This window comes from Copadichromis virginalis, linkage group LG8, assembly GCF_057382275.1.
Source record: "Copadichromis virginalis isolate Kocher_CV1m ecotype Utaka linkage group LG8, C_Virginalis_male_GT1.1, whole genome shotgun sequence".
Lineage (NCBI taxonomy): Eukaryota > Metazoa > Chordata > Actinopteri > Cichliformes > Cichlidae > Copadichromis > Copadichromis virginalis.
In genome coordinates this window covers 18,818,488-18,833,105 of record NC_140625.1, presented here as the reverse complement: position 1 = coordinate 18,833,105, position 14,618 = coordinate 18,818,488, and the positions used below count along the sequence as shown (strand labels likewise).

Here is a 14,618-nt window from a genome sequence, read left to right as displayed (position 1 = left end):
CTTACAAAAATCAGGGGAGCTGAGAAACTTAAAAGAAACGAGGGATCAGACTCTTGGCCCTATTTGGTATACATTGTACCAGCTTTTTTTTTTATTTCAGTATGTTAATTAAACTGTAGCCTCATGTTGTTTAATTACCCCATGAGCTAGAGAAATGCTGTAGCTGTTCGTACACTTGGTCCTTTTTGTTAACAAGTTGGGTTATATCACTCGGCGTCCAAGAACGAGCAATAAGGACAGAATTAAATCCCGTATCAGCACACGGCCTGCTTTTCTTATATGAGATTTGAAGCCAGCCGTGGTAGACAGGTTGCTGTGAGAGTTTTCCAGGAGCAGGAATGTGACCCTTCTGACATTTGAACCTAAAAAAGATAAACAGGATGGTATGTCACTGAGTAAACTCCTTTTTTTCCTCTCCATTTTTAGCTGACCTTCTACCTGGGACAACAGCTGGTCATACGCAACGTGTGAAAATCTAGCATATTGGCTTTTCTTGTGCATTTGCATGCATGAGCAGGTCGTTGTTTTGAATAGTTGCACAACTCGGACTAATAAAGAAAACCCTAATCTTTTTCAGTAAGCTGTGTGCTGTCTCAATGAAGGTCTGAGAAAAATTGAAGAAGTTGACACAAACCGGTGTCACCTCTTTTTTTTTTATTGCATCCAGTAATCACAAGTCAAGGCTTGTGAAGTTTAAAAGCTGTTGCAAGTGTTGGCATTTTATAGTGAGCTTGTGCTCAAGCAGCTGCATGTCCCATCACACACTCGCAGACTTGCCCGTGTGAGCATTCGAGTAAAAAAGCACTGCCGCCTTTTTAAAACTTTGTTTGATATGAGGAAGGGGGGGAGCCCCTGCTATTCTTGTTGCTATGGCAACCGTGCACTGCGTGGTGAACTTTGAAGCACAGCACACAGCACTGATTGTGTCTGACCTTAGAGCGGCCTGTGCAGGGCAAACTTTCGACTTTGCACAGCTATTAGTGCAGCAGAGAGCGAGACGAGTGTTCTTGGCTGTGTTTGTGAAACAAAGTCACACATCATAAACGCACAGAAGTTCTTAAAAGGAAAGAATTTCGTTGACTTTTATATAATCTATAAAATCCTCAAAGGGTAAAAACCAACCAAACATATACTTAAATGCAAGTTTAATAGAAAGATGATTTAGAGAGTAGATGCTTAATCTCAGCTTCCTAATTTTGATAAAATTCAGGCTGGCACAGGAGGACCCCAGAAAGATGTCAGCACATTGGGAAACGTGAACTAGATTAATCTCGGGAGTGGACTACACTTCCAGAAACTGGACTTCTCCCAATCTCTTTCACAACTGGTGCTGTAGCCACATGTGAGCTCATGTGGTGCAGTAAATCAAAAGTGTTTTTCCATCAAGAAAGCTGTGTGAAGAATCCAAGAAGTGGCATGGATTTTTTATTATTTATACAGCACATTTTATTACATTAAGGACACCTCATGTGCCTTACATGAGGTGAAATACATTTAGAATCACATATTTAGCGGAGATGCTTCTGTCTGCACTGTATTTGGGATCAAGAGGAAGTAATATATGAGAAGGAATTTGATTTTCCTCTATCAAAACAGCGTATTTGACATAAATTATTATTATTATTATTATTATTATTTTATTTTTATTTTTTTACCTGTATTTATATAGCGCTTTACTAGTCCCTAAGGACCCCAAAGCGCTTTACATATCCAGTCATCCACCCATTCATACACACATTCCCACATATAGACTTAAATAGCATCAGTACATTCAATAGAGAAATCAGCTTTTGCATTCGGCGTATAAGGTTGAGCATGACACAGTGACAGATGATTTTAGCCAAGATAGATCTGTGCTCACACAGCAGCTCATAGCAAACCTTTCCAAATCTGCACAACATAATGATCCCAAGCAGATTATATATTAATAGAGCCAAAATAAAAGTATACTTACAGCCATTCTGCGGCAAACAGTTAGTTTTCTAGGATAACACTGATGCACACTGTATGCAGCATGGATTTAGGTCAGAATTTAGTTAATGCAGGACACCTGAACAACAAGCAGGCACAGTCCAGCTCCGGGTTTTACCGTCCTCCCTGGTGTGTGCATGCTTGTGTGTAACGATGGTGGGCTCCCATCCTTTCTCATGGTAATTGGAGCTCTGGAATGGACCTGCACGTCCTCCACAAGCCTCGGGAGCTGGACTTCAGATTGACAATGGTCTATCTTAGAATGGGTAGCATTGTTTGAAGCGCTATGCGTGAAGGGGCGTGTGCTTGTTTTTGGAGCGGTTTTGGAGGAAGTTGCACACAGCAGGTGGGTGAAGCCTCAACATCTTGTCTTCTCTCCCCTTTTTTTCCCCTTGGTAAAAACACCTTGCTTTGGAGAGACATAGGGAATATGTAAAGCTTTGATAAAGGGCTGTGAAATTAAATCTATTTCTTTTATGCATTTAATATTTAGCCTACTTGGGAATTTTCTCCAGTCAAATCTGTTTTTTGTGCATCCATAACCCAGGAATTCTGACAGAGTTGCTGTTTGTTTGTTCTGTCTGATATCTGAACTCATGGTGGCCCGTTCTAATGTATCAGCTGTGACTGTATCGCTCACATAACAAGTATGTGTGAGTCACCCCGGATGACAGAAGGTTGACAGCGCAGTTTAGCAAGAGCTGTGTCTGTCTTACATCACTTGATAGTGCTGCTGATTGACGTATACTCCCTGCTGAGGATTTGTGCTTTTATCTATAAGCTCAGTACTGAATGTGATTCATAAGGCGGAGGTTTGTCACTGAATTTCCATGAAAGTTTACTCAGTAAATCCCAGAACCATCCCAGCATGAAACTGAAGGAAAACTTTTTATTCTCAACCCTTCTCTCCACCTGTTCCAATTTCACCTGTTGAAGCCTGTTGATCACAAATAGTGACACCATGCCTTTGTGAGCCCTGACTGTGGAAATAACATTTAGTATCAGGATGTCATGGATTATTTATCATTTGTTGTCCTCAAAAGAAGCCCTGACCGGTTCTTGTCATGTTTTTACAGTCGTCTTTCTGTATATAGGACTTCTTTTTTATTAAAGGTGCAGAAATATGGCAGTTTTTGCTCCAAAATCAGCAGATTCTGAAGTATTTCTATAGGACATTTAGTAAAAAAGATTTATTTTTAATTATGTCCCATATTAGTTATCCTGGATAGGGCTTTAATAGGAAGTCTTTGTTTGTTTTTAATGTAACTGGGTCAGTGTTTGAATGTAATTCACAGAAACCCCCCTCCCAGTCTCCTAAACTTTAGCAGGCACTGTGTATTTTAAATGTTTACTGGTTAGCAATCAATGGTGTTTAAAATGAACAAAATTAGACCTTTTTATATTAAAAAGAACTAGTTTACAGAACTCATCTGGCTTCAGATCATTGAGAAAGCTCATTACTTATAACATTTACTGTTTGTGCTGAGGGATCGGCCTGATTATTGGCAGTAGTCACAGGTGTCTCATTCCATACAGAGATATGGAATTATTGTTGTAAGGGTGTTTCCTGTTGGCTGAGTTTACTGCTAAGTGACTTGTTCTCGACCTGTTTCTGGGCTCGTATTCGCAGCCATTAAAGCAGGCCTACAATAAACCCTCTTTGCATTATTTTACACAACAAAGAAAAATAAAATTCCACACAAGTGGGTCAAAATCCGGTCTGGCGGCCTCGCGAGTCAGAAGCGTACGGAAAAACATGTGAAGTGGAGCATGCGCCATCGCCGCGTTTGTGTGAGCGGGATCAAATGTGGGAATGAGCCGATTGCTTCCAATTAAAGCGGGAGCCTTTTGTTTTTCCTCTGTGTCACCGTGTGACTTTCAAAAACTAATTGGTGAACTACTTTCTCGTGGGTGGGGAGACACATGGGTGCGAGTGGTGAGAAAAGCTCCTTTGAGTTGAGCTTTAGCCCCGTCACGTGAGGAGAGTGAGGAGGAGGGCGAGGAATGCGCACACAAACACACACTGCAGTTACAAAGTGTGGATTCATCCAGTTTTTGTTGGGCTTTTTTTTTTTGTTTTTTTAAAAGGTTTTCTAGAGTCTTTAAATTCGTCTTCAACACTCCTTTAACATGAAGCTAGTTTAGATATTCTAGTCCCGTTAGGGATGTGACGCAAGGCTGTGACTTTGTTGTGGTCTGAATGTGTGTTTGTGTGGCGTACTGCTGCACTGGGGAACATGAGGGTAAGCAGAGTTAACTTCATTAGCCTCCGACAGCATCTGTCAGTGGAGGCAGGGTGACGTCACCCCGTCGGTCGGTCCAACACGCCACACGCTGGATCTACTCAGTGTTTCCTCTTCTTGAGCCAATACCTAGAGGGGAGAGTAAAACTAAAGTCCCAGCAGGGTCAACGGATAGTACAGAAGAGAGAGAAACAGTGAGATTTTGGTAAATGGCCTGTATTTATATAGCACTTTACTAGTCCCTAAGGACCCCAAAGCGCTTTACACAACCAGTCATCCACCCATTCACACACTGGTGATGGCAAGCTACATTGTAGCCACAGCCACCCTGGGGCGCACTGACAGAGGCGAGGCTGCCGGACACTGGCGCCACCGGGCCCTCTGACCACCACCAGTAGGCAACGGGTGAAGTGTCTTGCCCAAGGACACAACGACCGAGACTGTCCAAGCCGGGGCTCGAACCGGCAACCTTCCGATTACAAGGCGAACTCCCAACTCTTGAGCCACGATCGCCACGATTTTATGAGTTATGGTTCAATTAAAACCAAAAAGATGGAACAAATAAATCTTTATGTGCATTTGCACTAATGTAAACATCTAATATGTAATATATGCCTTAATTTGATGCTGTTTAATCGTTTTATTTGCCACACTGCAAACAGGAATATTTGCATCCCTTACTGTTCTAATATCAGATGATACATTAATGGCTAAATTGTTTAAATGCATGATGAATAATTTCGGTGCTCATACACTAACACTTTTTTTTCTCTAAGTGGACCTTGGACTTGCAGCGTCGTTTATTTTTTGCTTTGTGGTATTGAAGGATTTGCATGTGTGTTCCACCTGCAGTGGGTTCAGCGTACATGTGTGACACAGATGGATCCCGTTCTCATCACCCACCAGTTCTGTTATCTTTTCATCCTCTCTTCCCCTCTCTAACTGTCTCATCTTTAAAGTCCATAGAGCCTGTGTGTCTGTAGTTGCTGTTGCAAGCTATTGTCCTGCACACAAAAGGCCCGAGTCCACTCCAGTTTTATATCCATTCATAAAAAGCAGCGGCGCGTAAACAAGGCTTTCCCTCCAGTTCAGGGCTCCCGAAGAGATCAGGCCTCCGTGAGCGATAGCGGAGACATTGATCAAAAGCTAGGCAACGAAGAGCAGCGGGCAGACCGGGTGGCTGGGCAAGAGCGTGTTTGGTTACAAATGAGAGGAGACGTGGGATGGGAAACTTCTTCTCTTGACTCTGCTTACTGTCACCTTGGCGAGAGCAGCAAGTGATAAACTAGAGAGGAAATTCACCTCTTAACAAAAAACTGCAAGAACTAGATTTTAAACAATTATTCTGACAAAAATGTAAAACACTGATGTAAAATGTTTGAACGCTCTCCTGTTTTTGCAGAGATGACGCTTTTGCCGTCTGAACCTAAAACTCTGGAGTCCGCCCCCGTCTCCGCGACGCCCAGTGCCAGCACGGGGTCTGAGGATCCAGAGACCAGGATGCTAGAAAAGAGGTCAAAGGTCATCGAGGAGCTGCTGCAGACAGAGATGGACTACATCAAAGATCTTCAAATGTGTGTCGAGGAGATCATTGAGCCTCTGCAGCAGAAGCAGGTAAAAGGATGATAAACATTGTGTTTCCAGCCACGTTAGGAAAAAAAGGGAGTTTAGCAAATACAAGATAAAGCAGCTGTGTGTGGGACAGTTGGTGCAGAAGCATTGGAAAATTTGACAAATGGATAAATACATACAGGAATAATGGCATATAGCTGATATGTGGCGCCATATTCAATTAAAAAACCAATAATTTTTGCTTATTTTAACACGTTCTGTCTTCCCAAAGGTGAAGAATGTGGATTACGAGGGGCTCTTTGGCAACATCAGCTCAGTGATTGACCTGTCACAGCGGCTGTTGAATTCACTGCACGAGACTGACTCCATAGGTAAACAGCCTGATATTTAAGAAAAGCAATACTTCTTTTCCATGTTATGCTTTGTACTTTTCTGCTTTAGTTCATCCAAATCTGTCACCTAGTTGAATTTTACTGACCGAATGAGCCTCTGAATACACTTAAAAATCAATCTGCCATCAAGGAGGTCATCTGTGAATGTGCGCGTGCGATTTTTAAGAAGAATTATGTTTTTTACAGGAAATCTTTGTGTATTTAATTTTTTTTCTTTTAATGAATGGACCTCTTCCTGCACACTTTGCTTTTTATAATGAACACGTTGCATTTCTGTACCATTCCCTCTCAGGTAAGGTATTCCTGGACTTCAAGGTAGAATTGGAGGAGGTTTACAAGCTCTACTGCCAAAATCACGATGATGCCATCTCTTTGCTGGAGACCTACGAGAAAGATGACAGCATCCAACACCACGTGTTGGAGTGTCTAAAGAGACTGAGGTGAGTCTCACACACACACACACACACACACACACACACACACACAAAGCACCCTTTAAAGGTTTGCTCTTTAAGTTGAGATTTCAGCCATGTTTGCATGGGAGTGACTGAAAACATGCATGCTGTGTGAGCATGAAAACACAAAGGCAAGAGTGGGTTCAGTGTTCAGTGTTTGCCGAGCGAGTTCAAAAGGTGGAAAAATGATTAAAACATTTTCATAATGTCACTGGGTCATCGTACTTGGATTTAAATGAGTTTTATAGCTGAAAAGCTGAAGAAGAATACTAAATATACTATGTAATGAATTTTTGTATAGTGTACGTTGAGATTTTCCTGTTACTTCATAGCTTGTGGAAGCGATTTCTGAACTTTGAACTGCAGCGTGTAGGCGAGTTATGGAAGTGAAGTTCATTTTCTGGTACATCTGCAAACTAAACAGCTGTTTAATCAGTGAAGACGAGAGAGACGTCTCGTTTTTAGTCACTGCTGAAGGGAGTGTGCTCTGTATGTCTGTAGACTTGAGTTATGTGAAGCAGTTCAGAAATGTGTCCTACCTGGTCTCACCTGTCCAGTTTCAGCATAAGTGACTCAGATACTTGAGTTTACACTGCCGCGTTTCTGTTATGTGTGGTTATCGCTCTAAAGTTAAAGATAAACACGGGTTGTGTTAGGCCGGAAGATGTTAAAGGGGGGGAAAGGAGGCTGTGTTTAGAAAACAAAAGGAAAGAGGACATTGTACAGCTCAACTATGCTCGCTGCTAATTCCTTGTTGACAACAGGTTGCTAGTGTCCGTTTTTGGTAGCCTCCTCATGGTGTTAGCACTCTTTTTAAATATGTTGCAACATACAAGGCTTTGAAAAGGTCACGTGTGCTGGCCCGTTCCAGAAACTGCCAGTGGTTGTTGATTGCGCTGAAGTTTTACTGCCAGCCTGGGCATCCGTCCAGGTTTCAAAGAGAATCTACCAAACAAAACCATAACAACGGCGGGTGGAGCTGGCTTCAAAGTCTCATTCGTTTCGATTCGCCCTTTAGTTTTTAGTCAGATCGTAAGACAAAGTCAAAGAGAGCTTTATTGTCGTCTCAACCCCGTGGAAGTGAACAGAGACGAAACTATGGACGGTCCAGGGCCCATAGTGGGATTAAAAAGACATTATGCTTAAATGCCAGGATTTACAAATATAAGCTACAATATACCAAATATATGTATAATATGTATAGACCAGTATCCAAAATACAAAAGTGAACTCTATGGTTTAAGATTTTAACATTCCTGAAAGTTCAGGCTCAAGCTCACGGTGTAAACCTTGTTCCTGTCATTTCTCTATTTCTTCCCATTTATCCTTCAACAGGGCCATTTATCTCGAGTGGTAAGTCTCCATAACGAGTATTGTCATGATTTCCAGCATGAGAATCATTTTGACAGCATGACTGTCGCTAACTAACCTATTAAAAGTGATCCGTGTTTGTGCATGTGTGTGTTTTACAACGTGCGATGGCTAAAAAATGAGTGTGGAGGACTTTAAAACCATCTCTCCTTTTTAATTATTTCCATTTTCCTTTTCTGGATTTAGCTGGAAAATGGAAAATATTGCGTTGTTTGTGTTTTGCATGCGCATGTGTTTTGTTTACTGTTGCTATGCAGACAAATGTTTATTTCAGTGTCTTTTTTTAATCCTCTTCTTTCCTGGTGGTTGGATGAAAGAGTTCGATTAAAAAATGAACTAATTGTGGAAGCTTGGCTCCACTACTGAAGACTTTGGGTTATTATCTCAAAATTTCAACTCCTATGCAAATTTCTGAGAAAATAACAAAATAACTTAAAAAAGTGAATTATTAGGTTGAAATTTTGAGATAACTTGAAATTTTAGGCTCTACCTGGCTAAAAAAAGTATTTTCAGTGGTGGAAATAAACTTCTATGCTCATCTAATGCCATCTCCTGGACTAAAATTGCAGCATAGTCTTATATTTTTTGACAAAACACTTGAAGTATATTTATGGCCTGCTGGTCCGGACAGAGTCAGGCTGTATTCAGTGTCATAAACTTGTGAAATTTGGTGAACCTCACCTATAAATTAAAGCTGATACCCAGAAAAATGTAGTTCCAGCTGAAAACAACCAAATTAAATGATTATATTGTTTTCGCTGTCTTATTTCATTCATTCATTTTTACTTGTGTCAAACATTAGTCCTGTAGATTGCATTAAAGCTAAGTAATTTTTTTCCTCTGCCTCCCCTGCTATGATACCTGCCATCATCAGAGTCTATGTATATGTGGTGATGGTTCCACGTCATTGGATAGTGCTATCCACATGATCGCCATCATACTGAGACATGTACATGGGAGGAAGCTGTGGCTTATGTGCTGAAGTGTAACATGTTCTCATTTTCCTCTTACCCAAATGCTGCTTGTTGTCTCTGCCCTCCTTTCAGGGGTAAAACGAATTACATCAACCTGGGCTCATTCTTGATTAAGCCGGTGCAGCGAGTGATGCGTTACCCGCTGCTGCTGACGGAGTTGCTCGGGGCCACCCCGGAGAGTCACCATGACCGGGCCCAGCTCACTAAGGCCGTGCAGGCCGTCAAGGACATCAATGTAAACATCAACGAGTACAAGCGCCGAAAAGATCTCGGTAAAGCATCCGGGTGTTAATTAAAATCCACATTTTGCCCTCACGTATTTCCAGCAAGCTCAAAATGTAGTGACAGGTGTCAGTTTGTTTTGTCTGTGCTTCAGTTGTGCTTGTCGGGTTCTTAAATATGCGGTCAGGGCTGGTTTGACGGCTCAAGTTTTCCCTCTGCTGTCCACAGTGGTGAAGTACAGGAAAGGGGACGAAGACACGTTCATCGACAAGATCTCCAAGCTGAGCATGCACTCGATTATCAAGAAGTCGAACCGCGTCAGCAGCCACCTGAAGCAACTCACAGGAATTTCACCGCAGGTATATTTCCCGCCATCGGTGGAAGTGTTTGGAGAGAATGTTGCAGATGAAAGCGCGCTTGTCTGAAAAATGCTTGATCTGATGTTCTGTGTTTTTCCCCAGATTAAAGATGAAGCGTTTGATGAAGCTGAAAAAAGGTTCAGGCTGCAAGAGAGACTGATCAAGTCTTTCATCAGAGATATTTCCCTGTACCTGCAGCATATCAGGGTAGGAGTTCATTATCTTAATAGTAACTGAAGCTTTTATTTATTTTGGCAGTCTTTAAAATGATTGGTAGTGCATAGTGTTTGACATATTACCTAAGACATTTTGATAGTAAAATACAACTCCTGCATATCTTTTCTTTTCATATACTGTATAATAACTGTGAAAATGCACCTGTCATCAGGAATCAGCATCTGTGAAGGTCCTGGCAGCCATCAGTTTCTGTGACATCTACACGGAGCGCAGTGTGCTGGATCCCGACCGATTTCAGAGAGCTCACCGCTACATCAGCGACAAAAAGTTTACAGAATTTGTAAGTGCTCTTCTTCTCCTTACCGTTACTTACACTGTGAAAGCACAACCTCTGATGATCCCTTATCTGCCCGCATCATCTGTCGAGCAGAAGGAGCGCACAGAGGCCTTAGTCATCAACCCGCTCACCCAGCTCCTCCTCATGTTTGCCGGGCCCCACAAACTCATCCAGAAGCGCTTCGATAAGCTGCTGGACTACGACAACTGCAAGGAGCGCGCCGATCGCTTTAAAGACAGACGCACCCAGGAAGAGCTGCAGGTGACACGCAATACTTACGAAGCGCTCAACGCCCAACTTCTGGACGAGCTACCGAAGTTCCACGGCGTGGCAGAAGAGCTTTTTACAGGCTGCGTGAGGGCTTTCGCTCAAGCCCAGAAGGACTTCATGAAGACGACGCTGGGAGAGCTGAAGCCACTCCTACAGGTTGTGAGTGTTTGTTTATGACAGTGTGGGAGGAGCATAAATCTGACTTTTTCTTAATAAAAATACGTTTGGGTATCTTTAATGTAAAAATACTGTTTAAAAGATTTAGATGTAGGTGGCTGTGGCTCAGGACTATGATCAGGCCGTCTAAATGCAGTGTGAGTGTGTAATTATATATATTTTTTTTAACTCTGATTTTTTTTCTTTACCTTTATGTCCAGTTTTCTAACAAAGTTGGCACGGGGAGCAACCTGATTTCACAGTTTCAAGAAGAGCACAGTCAAGTCCTCCAGCTTCTTCAGAGCTTTAGCTTCTGCCCAGAGAACCTGCCTCCGGCCTCCGCCGCCACAAAAAAGCCCTTTGAGAAGAAAACTCTGGAGAAGCAGACTTCTAAAAAGCAAGTCCAGGGACCTGTGAGTAGAATTGTGATGACATTTCATTTCTTATTCAAACAAAACAACAAAGGAGTTTTGCCAATGATGTAAACGAATGTCTTTGGCATCCTTTAGCCCAGCCACGTCCCGCAGACAGACGAGCACCGTGCAGAACTTCTGGTGCGCTTTGGCCCTGAGAAACTTTACCAGGCAGATAGGAATTTTAATGCTGCGCAGGATCTGGATGTCTCTATACAAGAGGGAGACCTTGTGGGTGTAATCAAACAGCAGGACCCCATGGGAAGCCAGAACCGCTGGCTAATTGATAATGGAGGTAGTGTTTATTTTTTGTCTACTTTAATTGATATACTCTTCAGCCAAATGTTGCAGCAATATAATCTTGATATTCTTGTTTTCCAGTCGGCACGGGTTTCGTATACAGCTCCTTCCTCAAACCCTACAATCCTCGAAGGAGCCATTCAGACGTCTCCATCGAGAGCCAGTCGTCCAATGAGTCGGGCTACGGTGGCTCCTCCCCTGTTTTCTCCCGCCAGAACAGCAACAGCACGCTGACCTTTAACCAGGAAACAGCCACTGTCAGCTTTACGCAATCCCAGAGCCATTCATCCCCACAGCCGTCGCGGGACTCTGCCTCATCTCGTAGGAGTCACCAGAAAGACGTACCGCACCCCGACTCTGCCAGTCAGAGCAACTCCATGAACTCTTCACCCCGAAACCCCTCAAACCGCAAGGAGTTTTCAGATCAAACGCACCGAAATACCTCCAGTCACAGAGACGTAGAGCCTTCTTACCGGCACTCGGGCAGTCACAGAGACTCGTACGACACGAGTTACGGAAGTTCAAGCGGACACAAGGAGATGTCGGACCTCTCTGAGACAGACTCTTATTCTTCGCAACGTGACAATCACTCGCAGCAGTATGGACACACAGACAAAAGCTACAGTTCATATCAGTGGAGAAACGGAGACAGCAGCAATCAGAAGAAACCTGTTTATTCCAGAGAGGAGTACATCGAGCCAGAGCCAGAGCCAGAACCAGAACAGGAGAGTGAAGTGGACGGACATCAGGTAAGATTTTATTTGCTCAAATGTCTCTATAAATGGATTTATGATGCCAAAAGAGTCAACTTCATTCAGGCGTTACTGGATGTGTAAATAAGCAAATATTCCAGTTGTATTGGAAAGATCTGCTCCCCCTAGTGACCAAAAACACTAAAGACATCTCTGACGTGTTCATTTCAGATCTACTATGCCCTCTACTCCTTCACCGCCCGTTGCGCCAATGAACTGAGCATCTCAGCCAATGAGCAACTGCGAATTCTCGACTTCAAGGACATGAACGGCAACAGCGAATGGTGGCTGGGGGAGGCGGGCGGTCGGCGAGGATATGTGCCTTCCAACTATATACGCAAATCTGAATATACATGAACAAATGTTGCGGGGGAGAAATGAGACTGAACTTTAAGAGGCATTAAGAAGGTTTAACTCTGTGAGCAAAGACAGAACAAAGAGACAAGAAAGTGAAGTGTTGTCTGAGCAGTGCTGCAAACCGCCCCTGAAAGTCTATGTTTATAGACTTTTTCTTTTTTTATTATTATTATTTTTACTTGCTGAGAAACTGCACGCTCCCCAAGCCCCACTTAGTTTCCTGTGGGGGGAAAAAACCTGTGAATTGGAACAAACTTGCCATATTTCTTTTTTGGGGTTTCAGTTAAGAGAACAGTCTTTAGGATCAGCTCATTGGGAGATTGCAATGAAACTGTGAATGTTTTTGGTTCAGACTGACTCTTAAAGCATTGAGTGGTATGTGGACAGACTGACCTGACACTGTGTTAACTCCTTTTTTTCTTTTTTTTCCTGCATGTGGTTTGTTCCACCACTGTAGTGGTAACTATGAGATGAATTTATAACATTCAGTTGAATAATCAGTGTTTGAGGCAAAGTTTGAAGTGTCTGCAGAGCCATCGGCAGGATTTTGGGGTGTTGGACTGAAATCAACATTCGTCATATAGTTTACAAGCACTCCTTTTAACTTTTGGGTGAATTGACTCCCTGTAAACTGGTTCTTTAAGAGAACAGGGAGAGGGAGACTTGCAGTCTGATTGGACCCTTCTCTAAATGCTTCCCATGTATTTTATAGGATATATGATGCTGTATATTGAGATGGTATTGTACCCACTGTAAAGTGATCACTGAATAAAAAACAAACTAGCTGAAAAAACTGTTGACAGTGTTTGTTGGTTTTTTTTTCTGCTCAGCTTAGGCATAGTGGGGTTAGTAAACAGTGGAGTTACAGTGTTGTAATCTGTGCTACGTTCCCACAGGCACACGAACACAACACACACAAAAACAGCACAGTTCAAAAATGTTTTTTTTATCCTTATAAAGCTATGGATGAGTCAAAATGAGTAAAATTCAGATCATCTCAAACTTTTTGACTAAACTAAATGAACTAATAATAAGAATAACTTTGATTTACCTCTTGGGATCAGTAATGTGTCTGACTTGGCTCATCTGCTAAATTAGTAAAGTTTAAGTTTAATAAAGTTTAATAAAATTGAAAAAACTAATGTAGAATTTGCAGTTGCAGGAGGAGGCTTCCATAGCATCTGAACTAGCTATTCTGAACTCTGTAAAACTTAAAGGACTGGTTTCCTTCTACTTCTGATAACTAAAATCAACAGATTTATATAAAGCGACAGTGACATGACATAAAATACAACTCTGGGGCCAGGATGAACCCCCATCAATCGGGTTTTGAACAGGAAATATGACATTTGAACTTGTCACTGTGTTGCATCAAGCAGAATGATTTATAAGAAAGAAAGAGAATGGATGGATTTCACTAACTTGTGCTCTGTGTTTATGAACGTAGGACACCAATTGTAGGATTCTTGAAAACATGCTTTGCTACTGCTGTTTCTTTTTAAATTCACACAAAAAATCTTGAAATGTTTCAAATTGGCTCTCATCTGTAGAGTTATAAACCATGCCGCTCAAGCAGGTGCAGAATGTGGTTTGTTCGAGACATTATCTGAAATAACACATCTGGATTGGCCAGATGGCAACATATGTTGCTCTAAGTTACTTAATATGTTAAGTATCAATTTGCTTTTTCCAGGGAAAAAAGTACATATGTTTATTTTGTTGTTTTTTAGAGAATATTTGCTTTTTTGTGCCTTGCATTTATTTTCCTTATCTGAGCTCACTTTACAGTTTGATAACTCTGCTATAGTTTATATACTTTTTGTCTACTTTTGTCATGTGACTGTTATATTAGAAATTGAGAGACAGAGAGAAATTCAAACTGGGGAAGATCCTTTCACCACATACTCAGACTTTCTGGGTCTCGGATGTAACAAACACTGCAGGTATGTGTCTCTTGTAAATTCAGATGGCAGATGCCGAGGCCCTTTACAACGACACTGGTTTGCCACATTTATCAAATGCAGTGTTTTTAATTCTTCCTTTTAAAAGGAAAATAAGACACGATAATTATTATAGCAGAACCTGTGAAGGATACAAATGCATGACATAGACACAGGGAAGCATGTTGGAGAATTTGAAGCTAAATAACTCAAAAAACAACTTAAAGTATGGAAAACCTCAGTTAGCAAACAGATTTTAACAAAGGGCAGCAGAAGGGTTTATAAGAAAGAGGTCCAAAATTATGTCAGAGAGAGCAATCTAAAAGGCAGGAAATAAAATTGCCTAAAAACAAAACA

At 41.8% G+C, this 14,618-nt stretch overlaps 1 protein-coding gene across 4 annotated transcripts in view; it reads left to right on the top strand.

Moving 5' to 3' along the window:
- dnmbp (dynamin binding protein) overlaps positions 1-13,117 on the top strand; it is a 49,304-nt gene extending 36,187 nt beyond the window's left edge. For 3 of the 4 annotated variants that reach the window (XM_085466305.1, XM_085466307.1, XM_085466308.1), the window contains 13 exons: positions 5,617-5,828; positions 6,058-6,157; positions 6,471-6,618; positions 7,969-7,986; positions 9,051-9,250; positions 9,429-9,559; positions 9,662-9,766; positions 9,948-10,076; positions 10,167-10,502; positions 10,721-10,912; positions 11,009-11,207; positions 11,294-11,961; positions 12,136-13,117. In XM_085466305.1, the coding sequence (XP_085322431.1) occupies positions 5,617-5,828; positions 6,058-6,157; positions 6,471-6,618; positions 7,969-7,986; positions 9,051-9,250; positions 9,429-9,559; positions 9,662-9,766; positions 9,948-10,076; positions 10,167-10,502; positions 10,721-10,912; positions 11,009-11,207; positions 11,294-11,961; positions 12,136-12,321 (2,624 nt within the window). In that variant the 3' untranslated portion in view covers positions 12,322-13,117. The remainder of the gene's footprint in view (positions 1-5,616; positions 5,829-6,057; positions 6,158-6,470; positions 6,619-7,968; positions 7,987-9,050; positions 9,251-9,428; positions 9,560-9,661; positions 9,767-9,947; positions 10,077-10,166; positions 10,503-10,720; positions 10,913-11,008; positions 11,208-11,293; positions 11,962-12,135) is intronic. The other variant, XM_085466306.1, reaches the window with a different exon arrangement.
- Positions 13,118-14,618: the final 1,501 nt, after the last annotated feature.